The 16230-nt window shown below is 54.8% G+C and overlaps 1 protein-coding gene across 1 annotated transcript in view; it reads left to right on the plus strand.

Moving 5' to 3' along the window:
• Positions 1-6319, plus strand: part of CRACR2A (calcium release activated channel regulator 2A) — a 104919-nt gene extending 98600 nt beyond the window's left edge. The window contains exons 10-12 of the mRNA XM_036251790.1: positions 1853-1898; positions 3548-3650; positions 6236-6319. Coding sequence (XP_036107683.1) covers positions 1853-1898; positions 3548-3565 — 64 coding nt within the window. The 3' untranslated portion in view covers positions 3566-3650; positions 6236-6319. The remainder of the gene's footprint in view (positions 1-1852; positions 1899-3547; positions 3651-6235) is intronic.
• Positions 6320-16230: the final 9911 nt, after the last annotated feature.

Consider the following 16230-nt stretch of genomic DNA (forward strand, 5'->3'; position numbering starts at 1 on the left):
GGTGACCAAATGAGGAGGGGACCGCCCTCCTAGGGTAAGGGGGCAAATGGAAGCCATGTCAGGGCACTCAGTCAGGAACACACACTCTGCAGCTGGGTCTGGCTCAGGACCCAGCACTGCCTCTCATCACTGTGTGCGACCTTGGGCAGTTGGCTTTACCAGTGTCTTCATCTTCTCCTGCCCACCTCTCGGGCCTCTTTGAGACCAGCTAATAGCTGTGAGTAGCAGTCACAACAGGGAAGTGATGCAAACCAAAGTCGACATATGTGAAGAGTCTGGCGTTTCCTTAAATACTGAAGATTCTGAGTGGGGATGGCCACACAAGCATGAACAGCAAACTCCCCTGAAGACATGGCCCCGGGGCTCCCCAAGTCCTCACCCAGGTGCAAGGCTGTAACGGCACTGCCTGCACAAAGGGGGGTCGCTCAGGCATGAGAAGCTCCCTTTGCCATTCTTGGGGTTTGCAGGTACCTTCCTCGCCCCTCCCACTCCTTCAGAAGGCCCTGGCTGTGTGCCGGCCTGCTCACCCGGATGTATCCGGCTGCTGCTCAGCGGCCCGCACGTTGCAGTGTGTTCTGCAGCCCAGGGACTGAGGCCCTTGCTCGGCCTCCGATCTGCGCCTCCGCCTGAGCGGCGCACTTAGCAGGGCGCCTGCACATGGTCTACGCCCAGAAATGGCCACGCGACAGTGATGACCGTCCGACCGTGGCTGCGCCCTCCCTCTGGAGAGACCTGTAAATGCGCCATGTTATTTCTTCTACCGTATCGCTTACCCTCCCTTCCCCATCCAGCGACTTGGCATTTCTTTAATCACTTTCAACGAAACTTTTAAAAGAATTCTTTTCACTTGTAGTCACTGTCTCCATTTCCTTTCCTCACGTTCTCTACCACTGTTCCACTGAGGGTGGACCAACATGCTGCTTAAAATACTGGCCAATCCTCAGGGCCCACCCTTGTCCCCAGCAGGCGGTTCTTGCCACAGCACCTGTAGGGCCCCTTTGAAACCCTGAGTCAGATCAGGACACTCCTCTGCCTCCCACACCTCACCCCCCCACGGCTCCATTTCTCATTTGGACTAAAAATCAAAGTTCTTACTTTGGCCCGCAGGCCCCTCCCCCTCTGTCTTTTCTCTGACCTGCCTCCTTCTGCTCTCCCTCTGTTCCTCCTGCACACGGCGGGCGGGCGGCCGCAGCCCCAGGCTTGGCCCTTGCAGCCCTCTGCCGGTGGGGCCGCGATGCTCTACCCCACATGCCCGCAGAGCTCCGCTCTCCTCCGCTGACTCCTGCTCAGGTGCCGCCCTCACGGGGAGCCCCCCCCCCCGACGCCCCACCGAAACCCCACTCCACCCTCGGCACACCCGGTTTCTCTGCCCCACTTTGTTCTCAGCAGCTGTTGTGCCCGCACTAAAACACACATTCTCTGAGGGTAGGAACTCTTTCTTTTGTTCATCCTTGTCACCTTGATAGCTGAAACAGTACCTGGCATGTAGTGGTGCCCAGGAGACACTTGTGGAGTGGATGTCGGCACGAATGAATGGGTCAGAGGGGCCACACAGGCCCCAGAGCCACTCACAGGCGCAGCGGGAACTCCTGGGCGCCCTCTGGGGGCAGCTTCCCAGTGCATGATCTGAAGGGCCGTGGGTGCCGCCAGGCCATCTGTCTGTCCCCTTTCCTCTGAGCTGATTTACACAGACTGCCCTCTGCTGTTCACCACAGTCCCTAAGAAGGAGCCCCACAACCTCCCGGGTCCCTCCACACCCAGCCTTGCCCTCCACCCACCCGACTGGCAAACCGCTGCTGTTGGCTCTGTGGCCGCGAACTCCACTTTGAGTAGATCCTATTTTCCATCGCAGGGAAAGGAACAAGCACCTTCGGGATGAAAGGGACATACGTTTTCAGGTAAGTGCCCGGTGCCCCCTTCCTCTGGGGGAAGACAAGGACTGTGGTCCCGGGGCCACCGGAACCCGAGCCGGGACTGGCCGGGGAGGCCCTGAGGCCTGGGGCCTGGCTGCTCCTTTCTGCATGGCAGGACCGTGGCAGGGGCTTGTTTGAAAACAACACGAACGTAGGGTGACGTCCCGGGTAACAGTGTGTTGATTTTTCGTGAAGTCGCACACGCCCCTCCTGGCATAACCAGACAGAGTATTTGGGAGGGTCATGGTAGTTCTAGCCATGAGAGGGCGCAGTGAAGAGGTCAAGGTCACGTTTAAGCCAAAATGTTCGCAGTTTTTTTCTTCATTATAATTTTTATCTCTTGATGAAACATTTGCATTTTACACCCTCACAGAATAAATTCAAAGTGTATATTTTACAATTTACATAGTTGGTTTTATGTGCAATTTTTCACCCTGTGGGGACCCCTGCTTCTCCACACCTCAGCACCCACTTACGTGCTGTCCCAGACAGCACAGAATTCTGTATTTATTAAAACTCTTCCCTCTGAGTTGCGTTAAACAAAATCTGGGATCCCATGTCCCCCTACTCTCTTTCTCAGACAGTGGCTGTTGGATGCGCTAAAGGGAGGGAAAATGTGAGATTTTCATCATCAGAATTATCACACCGTGAATTTCATGTGTCTTATGGACAAGTCATTCACAGGGCTTCAGCCTATACGCTTGTTTAGCGATGATAATGGTGGTAATTGTTGTAGAAGTAACGCTGAGTTTATTTGGAAACTTCCAACCAAATGTGATCCTAATCCTTTGACCTTCTTCCCGTCACCTGCCGAGCTCATTTTGCTTTGACAAGGGAATGGACTTAAAAGCCCTTGTGGGGAGTAGAAGAAAGGGGTAAAATCATGTTCATGCTGGATGATAATGAAAGATTAATTTGGAATCATTATAGTGCTACCTTCAGGGGTCCTGGGAGTCCTGCCACCACCCCCGTAAGGATCATCGGGAATCACGGGGACAGCTGGTTAATGAGAGGTTCTTCTAGGGACTGTTAGGGAGCATTGGCAAAGGGGTTGTGAGCCCCGACCCCACCCAGGGTCTTCATTACAGATGTGAGAGCCATGAATCCACACCCAGTCACGTCCACAGAAGGTTTGAAATGCCCTGTGCTAGCTCAGTAGCTGTGGCCAGGACACTAGGTTAATTGGTCCTCTGGGCTGCCCCCTTCCTCATATCTGAGGCTTTGGGAATAAAAGGAACTGGGGCCACACAGGAGAGTGTGATTTAAAGAGGCACAGTGTCTTTTCTGTCCATAAGTATGTTTCCTGTGCATTCCACATCGATCTCGTCTTACTTGTCCTCTTGCAAATGATCAGTAGTTCTGTGAAGGACAAAATCATGGACCCCAGGCTCTACACTGTGTGTTGGTTCGTTTGATTCGGTGATTAGGCAGGAAGTGGCAGCATTCTGGTGAGAGATGCTGGCAAAGGGGAAGACCAGCCGAATGCTAGCAGGGAGACCAGCCCGTCGCTTGCTTACTTCAGAGTTTGGTTTAGAGCCTGACCTGGGAGGTGGGAAAGCTGAGCCCCTTCTGCTCAAACATCGGGACAAACCAACAGGCACGGAGCTGAGGGCCTTTTGTGTGTCCACAGAAAGATAGGGCAGCCAAGTTGAGCGCCGCTGCCGCCAAGGCGAGCAGGAAGCAGAGATCTGGCTCCGTGATAGGCAAGTACATGGACAGCAGGGGCATCCTTAGAAGGTAAGTCATCCTCTGTCTGCTCCTTCATTGTCTGTCTGTTGGTCTTGTACTCACTGGGAGCGGACCCCGAGCCTGTGCTGAGTGGAGACTGGCCCTCCAGCAGAGGGGAAGCCTGGGGTCAGCTCTTGGATCTTGGAGGACATATCCCTTCCTGTTCTGACATCCAAGTGGGAGGAGTCCTGTGCCCTAGGACAGGCTGCTGTGTTTTCTGTGCCCCGCCCCATCCCCCCTGCCCAGAGGGACTGAAGTGGCATTGCAGATCAGCAGAGAGAGAACGGGGAGGTCAGGGACAGGTGGAGGGTGTGGCGTGACCATGCCCTGGTGGCTGTCGAGCAGAACTTAGTTTCTCAGGGATGTGACTAGGCTCTGGAGGACAATTGAAGTGCTGTGTGGAATCTCCAATGGCTGAACTTCTTTACAGACAAGAATGGGGCTTGTGCTTGACAGACTCCTTTCAACGATCCATATTTAATTAACTGAAAGCTGACATGTTTTGTTCCTGTTGGACAATACATAATTGAATCTCCAAAGGTGGGGTTCACTGCTTATTCAGAGAGACCAGCTGGTCCCATTCTTCCTCTGGTTGGCACGTGCTCCATGCACATCAGTGGCCACAGAGGTGCAGGCAGCTGGGTCCCTTAGTATTAGATCTGAGGAGGATGTGTACAGACTTGCTCAACAAGAAGACTGAGGACAGCAAGCATGAAATAAACAGACAGGCACAGGGAGGTGACTCGGGTGTCAGTCAGCTGATGAGTCAAGTTTTTGGACCTGATCATCATGAATTCCTTTCTAAGTAGCTGAAGAGTGAGATACAATTTTGGAACTAAATTTGTGCGATAATACTTGGCCTGTTGGTTCCTCAGAACTGAATATATTCATTGATTGATTCATTCAACAAGCATTTACTGATTGCCTACTCTGTAGTAGACATTCTTTTGAGTTCTGTGAAGATTCCAAAGATAAATTAGACATGAGTCCTGCCACTAACATCTGTTATCAAAGGCCTATTATGTACAAGATGCTGTGCTACGTGCAGGGTCACCGAAAGAGAAAGAGAAAGGAGCGAGGAGCAGGTCGAGGTGCCCTGCCTGGCTTCCTTCTGACCCAAAGCCTGGTCTCTAGTGGGCCCGCTGCCTCAGGACCAGCAGACATCTGACTTGTGGGGGCCCTCCCAAAACGCCCCCTTCACACTGCTGGGGGCTGCTTTGTGAGCATGTCTGTTTCATGCATTGTCTTATTTGTGAGGTAGACAGGGCAGTTTTATAATGGGGAAACAGACTTGAAGTGTCTTACCTAGAGACACTCAGTTAGCTAGGGCGGGGAGCAGAGTCCAGGCCATCTGATTGTTAATCCCGTATGCCTTATTTCCAGATCTGTCACGTACCTTTCTTCACACCCTTTCTTCTCCACCAGAGCATTTCTCAAAACTTGTAATAATGTGTTTAGTTTGTGTCATCATTGCTTTAGCCCCTTCACTAAGCTGAGCATTCCATGAGGACAGAGGCTGTGTCCATTAATTCATGACTGTGACATTAGCTTAATACCTAGTAGGTCATCATCATCACCTCCACCATCATCACCTCCACCATCACCTTCACCATCATCACCTTGACCATTACCTTCACCACCATCACCTTCACCATCATCACCTTCACTGTCATCACCTTCACCATTACCTTCACCACCACCTTCACCATCATCACCTTGACCATCACCTTCACCACCATTACCTTCACCGTCATCACCTTCACCATCACCTTCACCATCACCTTCACCATTACCTTCACCACCATCACCTTCACCATCATCACCTTCACCATCATCACCTTCACTGTCATCACCTTCACCATCACCTTCACCATCATCACCTTCACCATCATCACCTTCACCATCATCACCTTGACCATTACCTTCACCACCATCACCTTCACCATCATCACCTTCACTGTCATCACCTTGACCATTACCTTCACCACCATCACCTTCACCATCATCACCTTCACTGTCATCACCTTGACCATTACCTTCACCACCATCACCTTCACCATCATCACCTTGACCATCACCTTCACCACCATCACCTTCACCATCATCACCTTCATCATCACCTTCACCATCATCACCTTCACCATCACCTTCACCACCATCACCTTTACTGTCATCACCTTCACCATCACCTTCACCATCACCTTCACCATCATCACCTTCATCATCACCTTTACCACCATCACCTTCACCGTCATCACCTTCACCATCACCTTCACCATCATCACCTTCACCATTACCTTCACCACCATCACCTTCACCATCATCACCTTCACCATCATCACCTTGACCATTACCTTCACCACCATCACCTTCACCATCATCACCTTCACCACCATCACCTTCACTGTTATGCACTTACATAAACGTGTTGAGCGAGTGGACTAAAGAATGCTGGGTCTGGTTTTTCCTTTCCTGGAGCACCGCTCCCAGAGTGTGGTGCTCTTTCATCATCTGTCAGAAAAGCTGTGTGGCTTCCATATTGATATATTTTACAGTTTTCTTCCCACTCTTCCTTCTTCCCCACCCCAAAATAGCCAGTCAGAGGAGGAAGAAGAAGTGTTTGGCATGCTGAGGAGGAGAAGCTCCCTGGGCCTGAGTGGGTATCCCCTTACAGAAGAGGAGCCAGGAACCAGGGAGCCAGGGGCTGAGGGTCCACTGCCCCGGGTGCTCCGCAGAATCATCTCCATTGAAGAAGACCCCCTGCCCCAGCTCCTGGATGGCAGCTTTGAGCGGCCGCTGAGCAGGTGTCCAGAAGAGGAGGAGGTCTCTGACCAGGGGGTGCAAGGCCAAAGCCAGCAGGCCCGACATTCTCAGCTGGAACTCACGCCCACATCCCCCCGAGGGCAGCCTGTTGGGAAAGAAACTCTGTCTACGGTAAGGGCACATCCCACTTGGTGTTAGTTGGCACGCCTATGTCAAGTCCCAAAGGCACTCGGGGAAGTCAGATGCTGCTGGTCTTGTGATTCGACACATCTGTGTCCTTCAATTACCACCTTCCCCTGCTTAGCTGAGTGTCTTGGGGGAGACTCAGGGGTCCTGGTAAATTCTCCTTGTAACTTCTGATGTTTGCCCGTCTCCCTACCCTATGCTCTTTCTGACTCAGTGTAACGCTCCAATCCCATGTCTCACCTGAACGCCCCACCAGGTCTTCCTCTGAACTCTGCAGGGAGCAGGAGGCCACTGAACCACCCTCCTCTGGCTCGTGGCGATGATGTTGCACACCTGTTTGTGACCAAGGCCTAGGAATAGTCTCCTTGAGTCCCTGCCCTCCACGTGACCCTCAAAGCAGCTTCAGAGATGTGCACAGCAGTGCCAGATAGGCTCCTCCCTGCCGCTGGGACAGCCCTTAGAATGGCGCCCTTGCCACCTTACCCATTTCCATAGCTGTATGAGCATGTGGGACAGGAAGACTCCTCTGGCCACTGTGCAGGGACTTCTCGGTCATCATTCTTGGGTCAGAGTAAGATTGATGCCTATGTATCACTCCTCTGCAGGGTAGAATGCATGGTGGAGGCCCAGGGCCCAGGGGAGGGTGAACAGGTGGCACCGCTGGTGGGTGAGGCCCCGCCCCCTACCTGTCCTTCCACAGCTCAGCCAGCCCACAGACCTGCACATGCGGGCAATGGGCACAGATCGGGTTGTCAGCACCCCACGCTTTCCCCCGATGTGAAACAAGTGTCAAGAGGCCAGGGGTCAAGGGAGAGGCTAAGCATTGGGTCTGTGTGGCGTTCAGTCCTCACAGTCCTCTGAGAGGCATCAGAAATGGGTTCTTCCTTCTGGCGGAGGTGAAGCCCGGGGGCGCGCTCCCACACACTGTGCCTCCCCCAGGTTGGGCAGCCTGCTAGCTGGGGACAGAAACTGCAGCGAGGAGGAAATATGGTCCACTAGAAGCCAGGTAACAGCCTCCACAGAGGCTCTGCTCCCCGGAAGGTGCTTTGAGAGGGGCCTTCCGTGCAAGGCTGCCGAGCCAGAGATGGTGCAACCTTTCAGGAAAGTAGTTCGATAACGGGAACCAAGAATACAAATGCCACATCCTTTGAGCCAGCTCGTCTACTTCTAGCAGTCTTTTCTCAGGGAATAACCTGAGACGCAGGAGTGTAAGAGTCTAATAGCAACAACTGGAAAACTAACAGGACACAAACTGTAGCCTGTTCATTCAGTAGAATATTACTCTGCCGTTAAAAATCACATCAAAATATCTTAGGGACCCAGAGAAATATTTATCATTTAATAATACATGAAAAGAATAAAAGGATAATACTTCAAGTCTCTCTCAATAAGACCTATGTTCATTCATCTATATAAGGATAAAAAGCCTGGAAGAAATACATTTGAACATGAATAGTGACCCCTGCGAGGTGGTAGAGTAGATTATAAATAATTATTATTTTCCTCCCGAATTTCTATATTTCCTAATTTAAAAATTGCGTGTATTGCTTTTATTTTTTTATTTATTTATTTTTTATCCTCACCCGAGGATATTTTCCATTTTTTGTACAGATAGAGTGGGAGGGAGAGAGAGGAAGGAGAGAGAGAGGGAAACATCGACGTGAAGGGACACATTGAGTGGCTGCCACCTGCACGACCAACCAGGGCCGGGGACAAACTGCAACCGAAGTACATGCCCTTAGCGGGAACCGAACCCGGGTCTCTCCGGACCGCAGGCCGACGCTCTAACCGCTGAGCCAAACCGGCCAGGGCTTGCTTTTATTTTTAAAGCTTTATTTTTTAAGCAGTGGCAAGGAGAATAGCAGACCTTTCTCCAGCCCCCTTGCCCCATCCGATTGGTCACTGTGGACTGTCCTCGAGGGGACACAGGCTAAGTGCTTGAACACTGAGCAAGAGTTTGCTGCACGTGGGAGGTGTGTTCTGTCCGGAGCTGAGCCACCAGTAAATGTGTTTACCTTCCTTGGGCTGTAAAAAAAGTAGTGTTCTGTTGGGGGGTGGGAGTGGGACCCCCAGGGCTAAGGTAAAGGTCAGGCTCAGCCTCTGCAGCCAGGGCCTGCTCCTCCCACCCTGGGCTCCTCATTCCTCACCCAGACCTGGGCCTCAGGCTGCAGAGTGTGCTGCTCTGAGCTTTAGTGGCCAACAGATCGCAATTCGAGGTACAGAGGTGGCAGGGACGGCGGAGAGCCGGTGCCCTTGGCATTGCAAGAGTAAAGAACGGGGGCAGGGGCCCTAGCTTTTGAGTGTGGAGTATTTTTTTCTTTAAGTTTAAATTCCCATAATTGACCTTGAATTCCTACTTAAGTACCGCATGGAATTGATTTCTTCCCAAAAGGCTGTTAGTGGTTTTCCTCTGAAGCTCAAGTACTGCTAAGATCTGCCGCCACTCCATTATAGCATTTGCTCAATGAGAGGAGCTAATTCCCCCAAATCCACTTCTAAATAACTTCAAAAGAGTTTCCTCATTTGGCCCAGCCGCGCCGGGCGGGGTTTGAAGGCAGGATTGCGGGAGCGGCAAACAGCTCTGGGAAGGAATGAGGGCTGGAAGGAGCCTATGCAGGAAGGCGGGTCCTTCCTCCGCCTCTCACCCCCTGTGTGTCCAGCAAGTCCACTCCCTGCTGGGCTTCGAAGCCCAGGCTAATGGGCAGCCGGCGCCCAGTCCCTCCTGCTGCCGGGCAGTGGAGAAGGGACAGCAGTGACTGCTGGACTCTGGAACGCTCTGCCCAGGGGCCTGGTGCTATGGATTTCCCAGCCTGCTAGGGGGAGTCGGCCTTGCCTTCATTCCCAGGGAGAATGGGGGTTCCAGAGGGAAGCTGGTGAGACTGGATGGAGAGCAAAGGGCAGGGAGGCAAGGGTGTCCTCCGCAGTCCAGGCTTTCAATGACAGGGCAGGGACAAACCCCCCCTCCCCCCCCCGCCGGTCGCTGTCTCTGCCACCATGACAGAGTTGTCTTTTTCCTATCTCCCTCCTCCCTGCAACCACCCTACCTGTCCTCCCCTTCGCCACCTAGACGATCTCTGCTCTCGCTTTACATCCCAGCTCAGAGCGTCTGCTGGGTGGGTCCTGGACTCCGCCCTGCACCCAGAGCACTTGGAACAGGTGCTGAGATGGTTGTTTAGGTGCCTGCCTCCTTCACGCCACCACAGACCAGGCCTCCTCCTCGTCCCCGAATCTCAGGCCCAGCTCAGGGCCCGCAACACAGTGGGCGGACAACACGTGCTGGGTGGATGCATGTCCCTCTTCCTCCTGCTCATGCCCTGAGCCCCAAACTACCTGCAGCCGAGGCTGGGCAGCCTCCCTGGTGCTGGTGTGGCGGCCAGGTCCCACTGTCCCCTGGACCCCGAAGGGATGGGTGGAGGGCAGGTTGTGGCGGAGCAGGGGCTAGTGACCATCCAGCAGCTGGCCAGACTGTCCGTCACCCACAGGAGGAGGGCTCTCCCTCCACCCCAGACCGGCTCTTCAAGATCGTGTTTGTGGGCAACTCCGCCGTGGGGAAGACGTCCTTCCTGAGGAGATTCTGTGACGAGCGGTTCTCCCCGGGCATGACAGCCACCGTGGGTAAGTTCTCGCCCCTGAGCTGGGTCCCGGCCTGCCTCTGAAAAGGGGCAGTGGTGAGAAGGGCCGAGGGAGGGCCGAGGAGCTCAGTGGGAGGGGAGGCCGGCTCTCTGCCCCACAGCGACGCTGAGGGGGACAGGTGAAGCTTCCCAGTGGGGCGGGGCCGCTGAGAGCTGCCTGAGTGGAGCTGAAGTTGGCAAAGATGGACTTCGGGCCCCTGTACCCTCTCTGAGCCTGTCTCTCTCTCATTACTCCTTCCCACTTCCACGGGCCCTGAGTCTTCATGCTCCACCCGCTGCAACCCCACCTCCCCCATGGGCCAGCGGGGTCCTTGCCCTGCCCCTCCCTCCCTGTGAGAGTGTGTGTGTGCGCGCGTGTGTGTGCATGTGTGTGCACGTGTGTGTGCGTGTGTGTGCGTGTGTGTGCGCGCGCGGGCAGGAAGGAGGGCAGAGCTCTAGGTGGCTCCTTCACCCCGCAAATGTCACCCGTCTACATCCCGGGCCTGCTGGGTGGCAGCTGGAGCTCCCTGCGGACGCTCATCAGGCCCAGCTACGAGTAGGTGATCATGGCTTAATGTGTTCCCACTCCTGGGTAATATGTTTTTTTAGATAGAAGACTTTCTCCCTTCCCCCAAAGTTGCTCATTGCACTGGACTATGTGGTAAGACCACAGGCATATTGACCTTTTAGTTTTTACCAAGTTGAAACACTCAAGCAAAAAATAAATCCATTGAGTGCCTATTTATGGTACATTTAACCACATTAATAAGTCAGCTGTGTTTGAAAATATGTTGATATGATCTGAATATTTACCATGGGTATCTGTATCATTTCACTCTGTCCTCACACAGCCCTGAGAGGCGAGTGTTGTTTTCAGCCCAGTGGACAGATCAGGAAACTGAGGCCCAGAGGGGTTAAGAGGCTTGACCACATTCCCATCAATGGTTGGTGTAGATACTGGCCACTCCCCCCCCCACACACACACAGCCCTGTGTTCCACTCCACAGTGTCCCTGGTAATGCTGAGTTGTGCATGCTCAGCACCAGTGGGTTTCGAGGACACATTCCTGTCACGGGAGGCAGACAGAGGTTGTGCAGGCAGGAGGCTGCTGAGGTTGTACAGGCAGGGAGGCTGCTGAGGTTCAGCAGGGCATCAGAAGTCCTGGCTCTGCCACTAACCAGTAAGTGACTTCGAGGGGCCATGTTCCTTCTTTGGGCTGCAGTTTGTCTCACCTGAAAAATGAAGGAAATGAACTGGGTGGCACAAGGCGGCTCCCCTCCCCAGCCTGAGTCTCTGTCCAGACCATCTTTGACCTTCGTGTGGCAGCTGGTCTCACGAGACAAAATGTTCCTGCCCCAGAGCCCGCGCCCAGGAGACTCCACGTTCTTCCTCTCACCCTGAACTGGCCCCTCCCTCCGACCTTCCGCACACAAGTGGGGTCCTGCCCACACGCTCCAGGTGCCGTGCTCACTGCTGGGCCTTTTCCTGCGCTGATCACACCTGGAATATCCTCCTGTCCCCTCCCTCTGCTCCATTCCACCCAGAAACTGAGAGCACCCCAAGAGGAAGAACTGGAACCCTGCTGGGGAGAAGGGCAGAGCCCGTGACCCAAGCCCAGAGGGTCAGCCTCAGCTGGCCTGGAGGACGGCCGAGTGAGCCGCGCGTGCCCAGCCCTGACGCAGGAAGCTGTGGCTGCGGAGGTGGACGCGCCTTCCCGGGAGATCGCTCTGTGGAGTGGCCCCCAAGGCGTGGCTCACGCACAGGCCCACGGGAGGCAGGGGTTGATGCCGAGGCCTCGGGCCCTTGAGGCCCCCTTCCCAGCGTCTGCACGTAGGTGCCTCTCCTGTCGGAATCCTGGAGTCAGGGTCGGCTTACATTTCCAGCGTGCGCCCCTGAGAAGTCTCTAAAAAGAGAAAACCAGACTAATTTGCCCGTCCCAGGAGGCCCATTATGGAAATACCTACAATTTAAAAAGAGGAAAGAAATCAAAGTTTCCAAATCAGGAATGCCCTTTATCACACTGTGCAAAATACGCTGGAGCAGCAGCTCAGTCCGTGGCCCAGCCCCGCGACAGGCCGTGCTGGGTGCGTGTGTCAGGGAGCTCGGTCACAGCAGCCACCTGAAAGGTGCTCCCTGCGCAGGGACAGAAGAGCCACCGAGTCCTGGCCCTCTGCGGCCAAAACAGTCCAACTCTAGATCGGAGTGGCCCTTGAGCCATGAACACAGCACCGAGGGACTCAGCAGCCCCTTAAAGCTCCCCTCCATCATCAAAGGGGACGCTTGGCTTCCCTCTGCCTCGCAGGAGCATGACTTGTACTCGCCCCCTGGCTTGTGCATAGCGTAAGTCCCACAGAACGACAGTGTGGCTTGGGCACCCTGCCTGCACCACCTGAGCACCACACGATTCCTTCAAAAGCAGGTGCTTGGGTCTTGTGGGTGTCCTGGAGATGTCAAAGGATGGTCTTTTATAGAACACTGGAGCTCATTTTGTAAAGGACAAGACTGCCTATTAAAGGCTAAAGCTCCCTAGAACCCAGGACTCCACGTTGGGTCAGCCCCCTGCTTTCCCACCAGCATGCACTCTGGCCTTTCTTGGCCACCAGTTGGGTTCCCATCCCACTCCCCATCTCTACAGAGAACCCCCTCGTTGTCTCCATGACAACCTGCAGGCACTCGCCCCCCCCCTCACCCCCCTGCCTGTCTTGTCACCCTTCCTAGAGCCCACCAACCAGCTCCAAGCCACACCGTCCCACAACACAACACACGTCATGGTGACAGAGGGCTCTTGATTCCCGGCTGTCCTTCAGGGACCAGTTAGGTGGCAAGTCGGAGGTCACCTCCACGTGTGCATCGAATGTACAGCTGGACAGACCCCGAGCACCCGGCTTGCCCCTTCCATACCCTCCGTCACACCTCAGTTTACAGATAAGGACAGTGAAGCCCCCCTAAATGAGATGAGGAATGTTGTCAGGTCACATAGCTGGTCAAAGGCAGACTGCCACAGGGGCACAGCACGGTGGCCTGGCTCCTGGGCTGTCAGGGTAGTTCAGGACCTCTGGTCCCATGTTACTGTGTTGCCTCTTCTGTCGGACTCGACTCCCTGTGTCTCTAGTCCCCCCGCCCCCTCATCTGCTTCCTAAGCTGCCCGTCTGGGCTGCAGAGAGAAGCACCAGCACCCGAAGGGACTCCCCAAGCCCCCCGCAGCACAGAGCCATTTCTCCAGCACCTCCTGGTCCACCTTGCTCTCTCTGGAAGATAAGCCTCCCAGCCTCCAGCAAAGCAACCAGCCAGTGAGGGCGAGCAGGACCGTAGGGGCCTGGCTGGCACGCTGCCCTCAAGCCCTTCCCTCCAGGAGAGGGCTCTGTCCTCGGGGCTTCCCACCCGGGGCTGAAAGTGGTTGACAGTGGTTGGCGGTCTCCCGAGTTGTTGCCAGAACGTAGGCAGCCCCTTCAGTCTTCCAGAGCGCAGACCGCGGCAGCCCTTTCACTTTAGCTAAGAAGAAAGCTCACCTTGGAGTCAGCTCCCCGCCAGCTGTAATCCGTTTGGGTGGGAGCACTCAGCCCTGGACTTTCTAGGTGAAAGAAGCTGCCAGGCGTCTCTGTGCCAGGGTACTAGTGTGAAAAGAAGAGCGAGCCTTAGAGCTGGGTTTCCCAGACACTGCAGCCGCCGAGCTTGGGCAACGCACGCCCCCTCCGGATTCCTGTTTCTTCATGTCTCATTAGTGTGCGGGGTGGGGAAGTGCATGTACATATCTGTGTGCATGTGTGTGCATGCATGCTCACGTGTGTGTGCAGATAATAACTCCTATGGATGTCACGGGGGGACACGGTGAGGATGGAGACATAGCATATGACAACTAGAAATATCAAGCATCCTACCAATGGGTCAAATCACTCTTTTTCTCTACCTGGATCAATGTACTGTTCCCGCTGGCAAGACACAGCCTCTGGAGTCGTTCTGGGGTGTATGGCCTCTCCCCTCCCCTCCACTCACAGCGCCTAATGCGCTGGCCTTTGCCTGGGGACAATGGCTGGGAGGACCTTCTCCACTCACTGCCTCTTTGTTGTCTGTTTTGTCTCTTCTGTCTTTCCCGGTGCAAGCTGCTGGCACTGTGCCGCCCTGCGCCCACCAGGGTGAGGCCCTCAGAAGCTGGGCCTTTTTGGAGGTGGTAGGGGATGCCCTCTGTTTCCAAGATCTGATACCTCAAGCGGGGAAGGCTTTTCGGACCTCATTAAGCAGTGGTGAACATTCTTACACGATGCAGGAGAGGGGAGTGTTACCAGAGAACCTCTGAGGGCTGCTGTGGGCACAGAATGCGTGTGCTGACCTTGTTCCCTCTCTCCGTGTCCATGACCCCTGGTCACAGCTTCAGAGAGACAATTGCAAATGGCCCAGGGGCTGCAATTAGGGGCTCTAATCCCATCTCAAAGGTGAATGTTGCCTTTGATTCTCCACCCCCATCCTCTTTCTGGCCTGCGCGCCACCTGCCCCACCCCCACTCCCTGCTCCTCCTGGGCTCCGCTACATACCTTAGCGCTGGCTGGTGGGGTCTGAAGGTATGACCCATCCCGGGGATATTTGAACTGTACTAGGGGACTTTGGAATGATTTTAGGGAGAAAGAAAGGGAATACAGAGGGAAGTAAGAAAGGGAGGGAGAGAAGGAAGGAAGGAAGGAAGGAAGGAAGGAAGGAAGGAAGGAAGGAAGGAGGAAGGGAGGGAGGGAGGGAGGGAGGGAGAGGGAGGGAGGGAGGGAGGGAGGGAAGGGGAAGAGAAAAGGAGGGAAGGAGGGAGGAATTTAAGGCCAGTGTCCATCCCCCTCCATCTTTGCAGTGAGGGAGTGCATTCATGAGTACTAACAGCTGTTTTCGCGTTGGCACGTTGCTTTTACATATGTGCTCTCATGGACGCTTACTGGCGTCTCCCTGAGGAGGGTCTGGATTGCGTTACAGCGAGGAGCCTGCAGTTCAGGGTGGCTAAGTAACGTGATGATAAATGGCAGAGATGGAATCAGGTCCCGCGCCTCCCTGTCCAGTGCTCTGTCCATTTCCCCACGTCACCCCCCAGGAGCTACCCAAGGAGGCTGTCACCCTCGGCCTGGCGTGACTCCCGGCGTGTTGGGGCACCATGTTCTGATTTGGAAGTAACAGGCCCATTCTCCTCGCAGGCATCGATTACCGTGTGAAGATGGTGCGCGTGGGGGACTCCCAGGTGGCCCTGCAGCTGTGGGACACGGCGGGGCAGGAGAGGTGAGGAGCCGGCCCTGCCTCCACTCCCGACGGGGCCGAAGGTCTGGGCGGCAGAGGGGAGGCCGCCCCTGACCTGTGGCCCTCCGGTGGCAGGTATCGTTGTATCACCCAGCAGTTCTTCAGGAAGGCCGACGGCGTCATCGTCATGTATGACCTCACAGCCAAGCAGTCCTTCCTGTCGGTCCGGCAGTGGCTGAGCAGCGTGGAGGTGAGCTGGTGACCTTCCTAGGAGCACTTCTGCTGGCCTCCTGCCTTCCTTGCTTCTCTGCCCATCTCCCGCCTGGCCCTCTGCCCTTTCGAAACCTGGCCAGAAGCCACCTTCTCCAGGAACAAACCCATTCAGGCGTCCATGCATTTGTTTACCCAAGTGCCCAGTGCCAAGCTAGCTACTGGGGACTCTAGTGTGACCGAGACAGATACAGTCCCTGCTCCAAGGATGGGACATACAAAATGCAGACTACATCAGTAATTGTGTCACTGTGATTTCGGTAAGCGCTGTGGGTGTGTGGAGCAGGACTGGAGGAGGGGCACAGAGTAGAATGTCATGGACGGCTTCCCTGAGAAATGGGGGTTTAAATGGGGTCACAACTGGGCTGTTCACCCGTTCTCACACCACCTCCCCCAACCCCTGCATTTTCCTTGCTCCAATGGGCCCGCTATGCCCAGCCCAAGAGTGTCACCACATGGTGTTGGGGGCCTTTGTCACAACCCTTGACATGACGGGAGGTTGATCTACAATGTGAGTGCCCCAGGCTCACCCCAGAGTCACCCTTGGCGGGGCT

The sequence above is a fragment of the Molossus molossus genome, unplaced genomic scaffold (genome assembly GCF_014108415.1).
Source record: "Molossus molossus isolate mMolMol1 unplaced genomic scaffold, mMolMol1.p scaffold_m16_p_10, whole genome shotgun sequence".
NCBI lineage: Eukaryota > Metazoa > Chordata > Mammalia > Chiroptera > Molossidae > Molossus > Molossus molossus.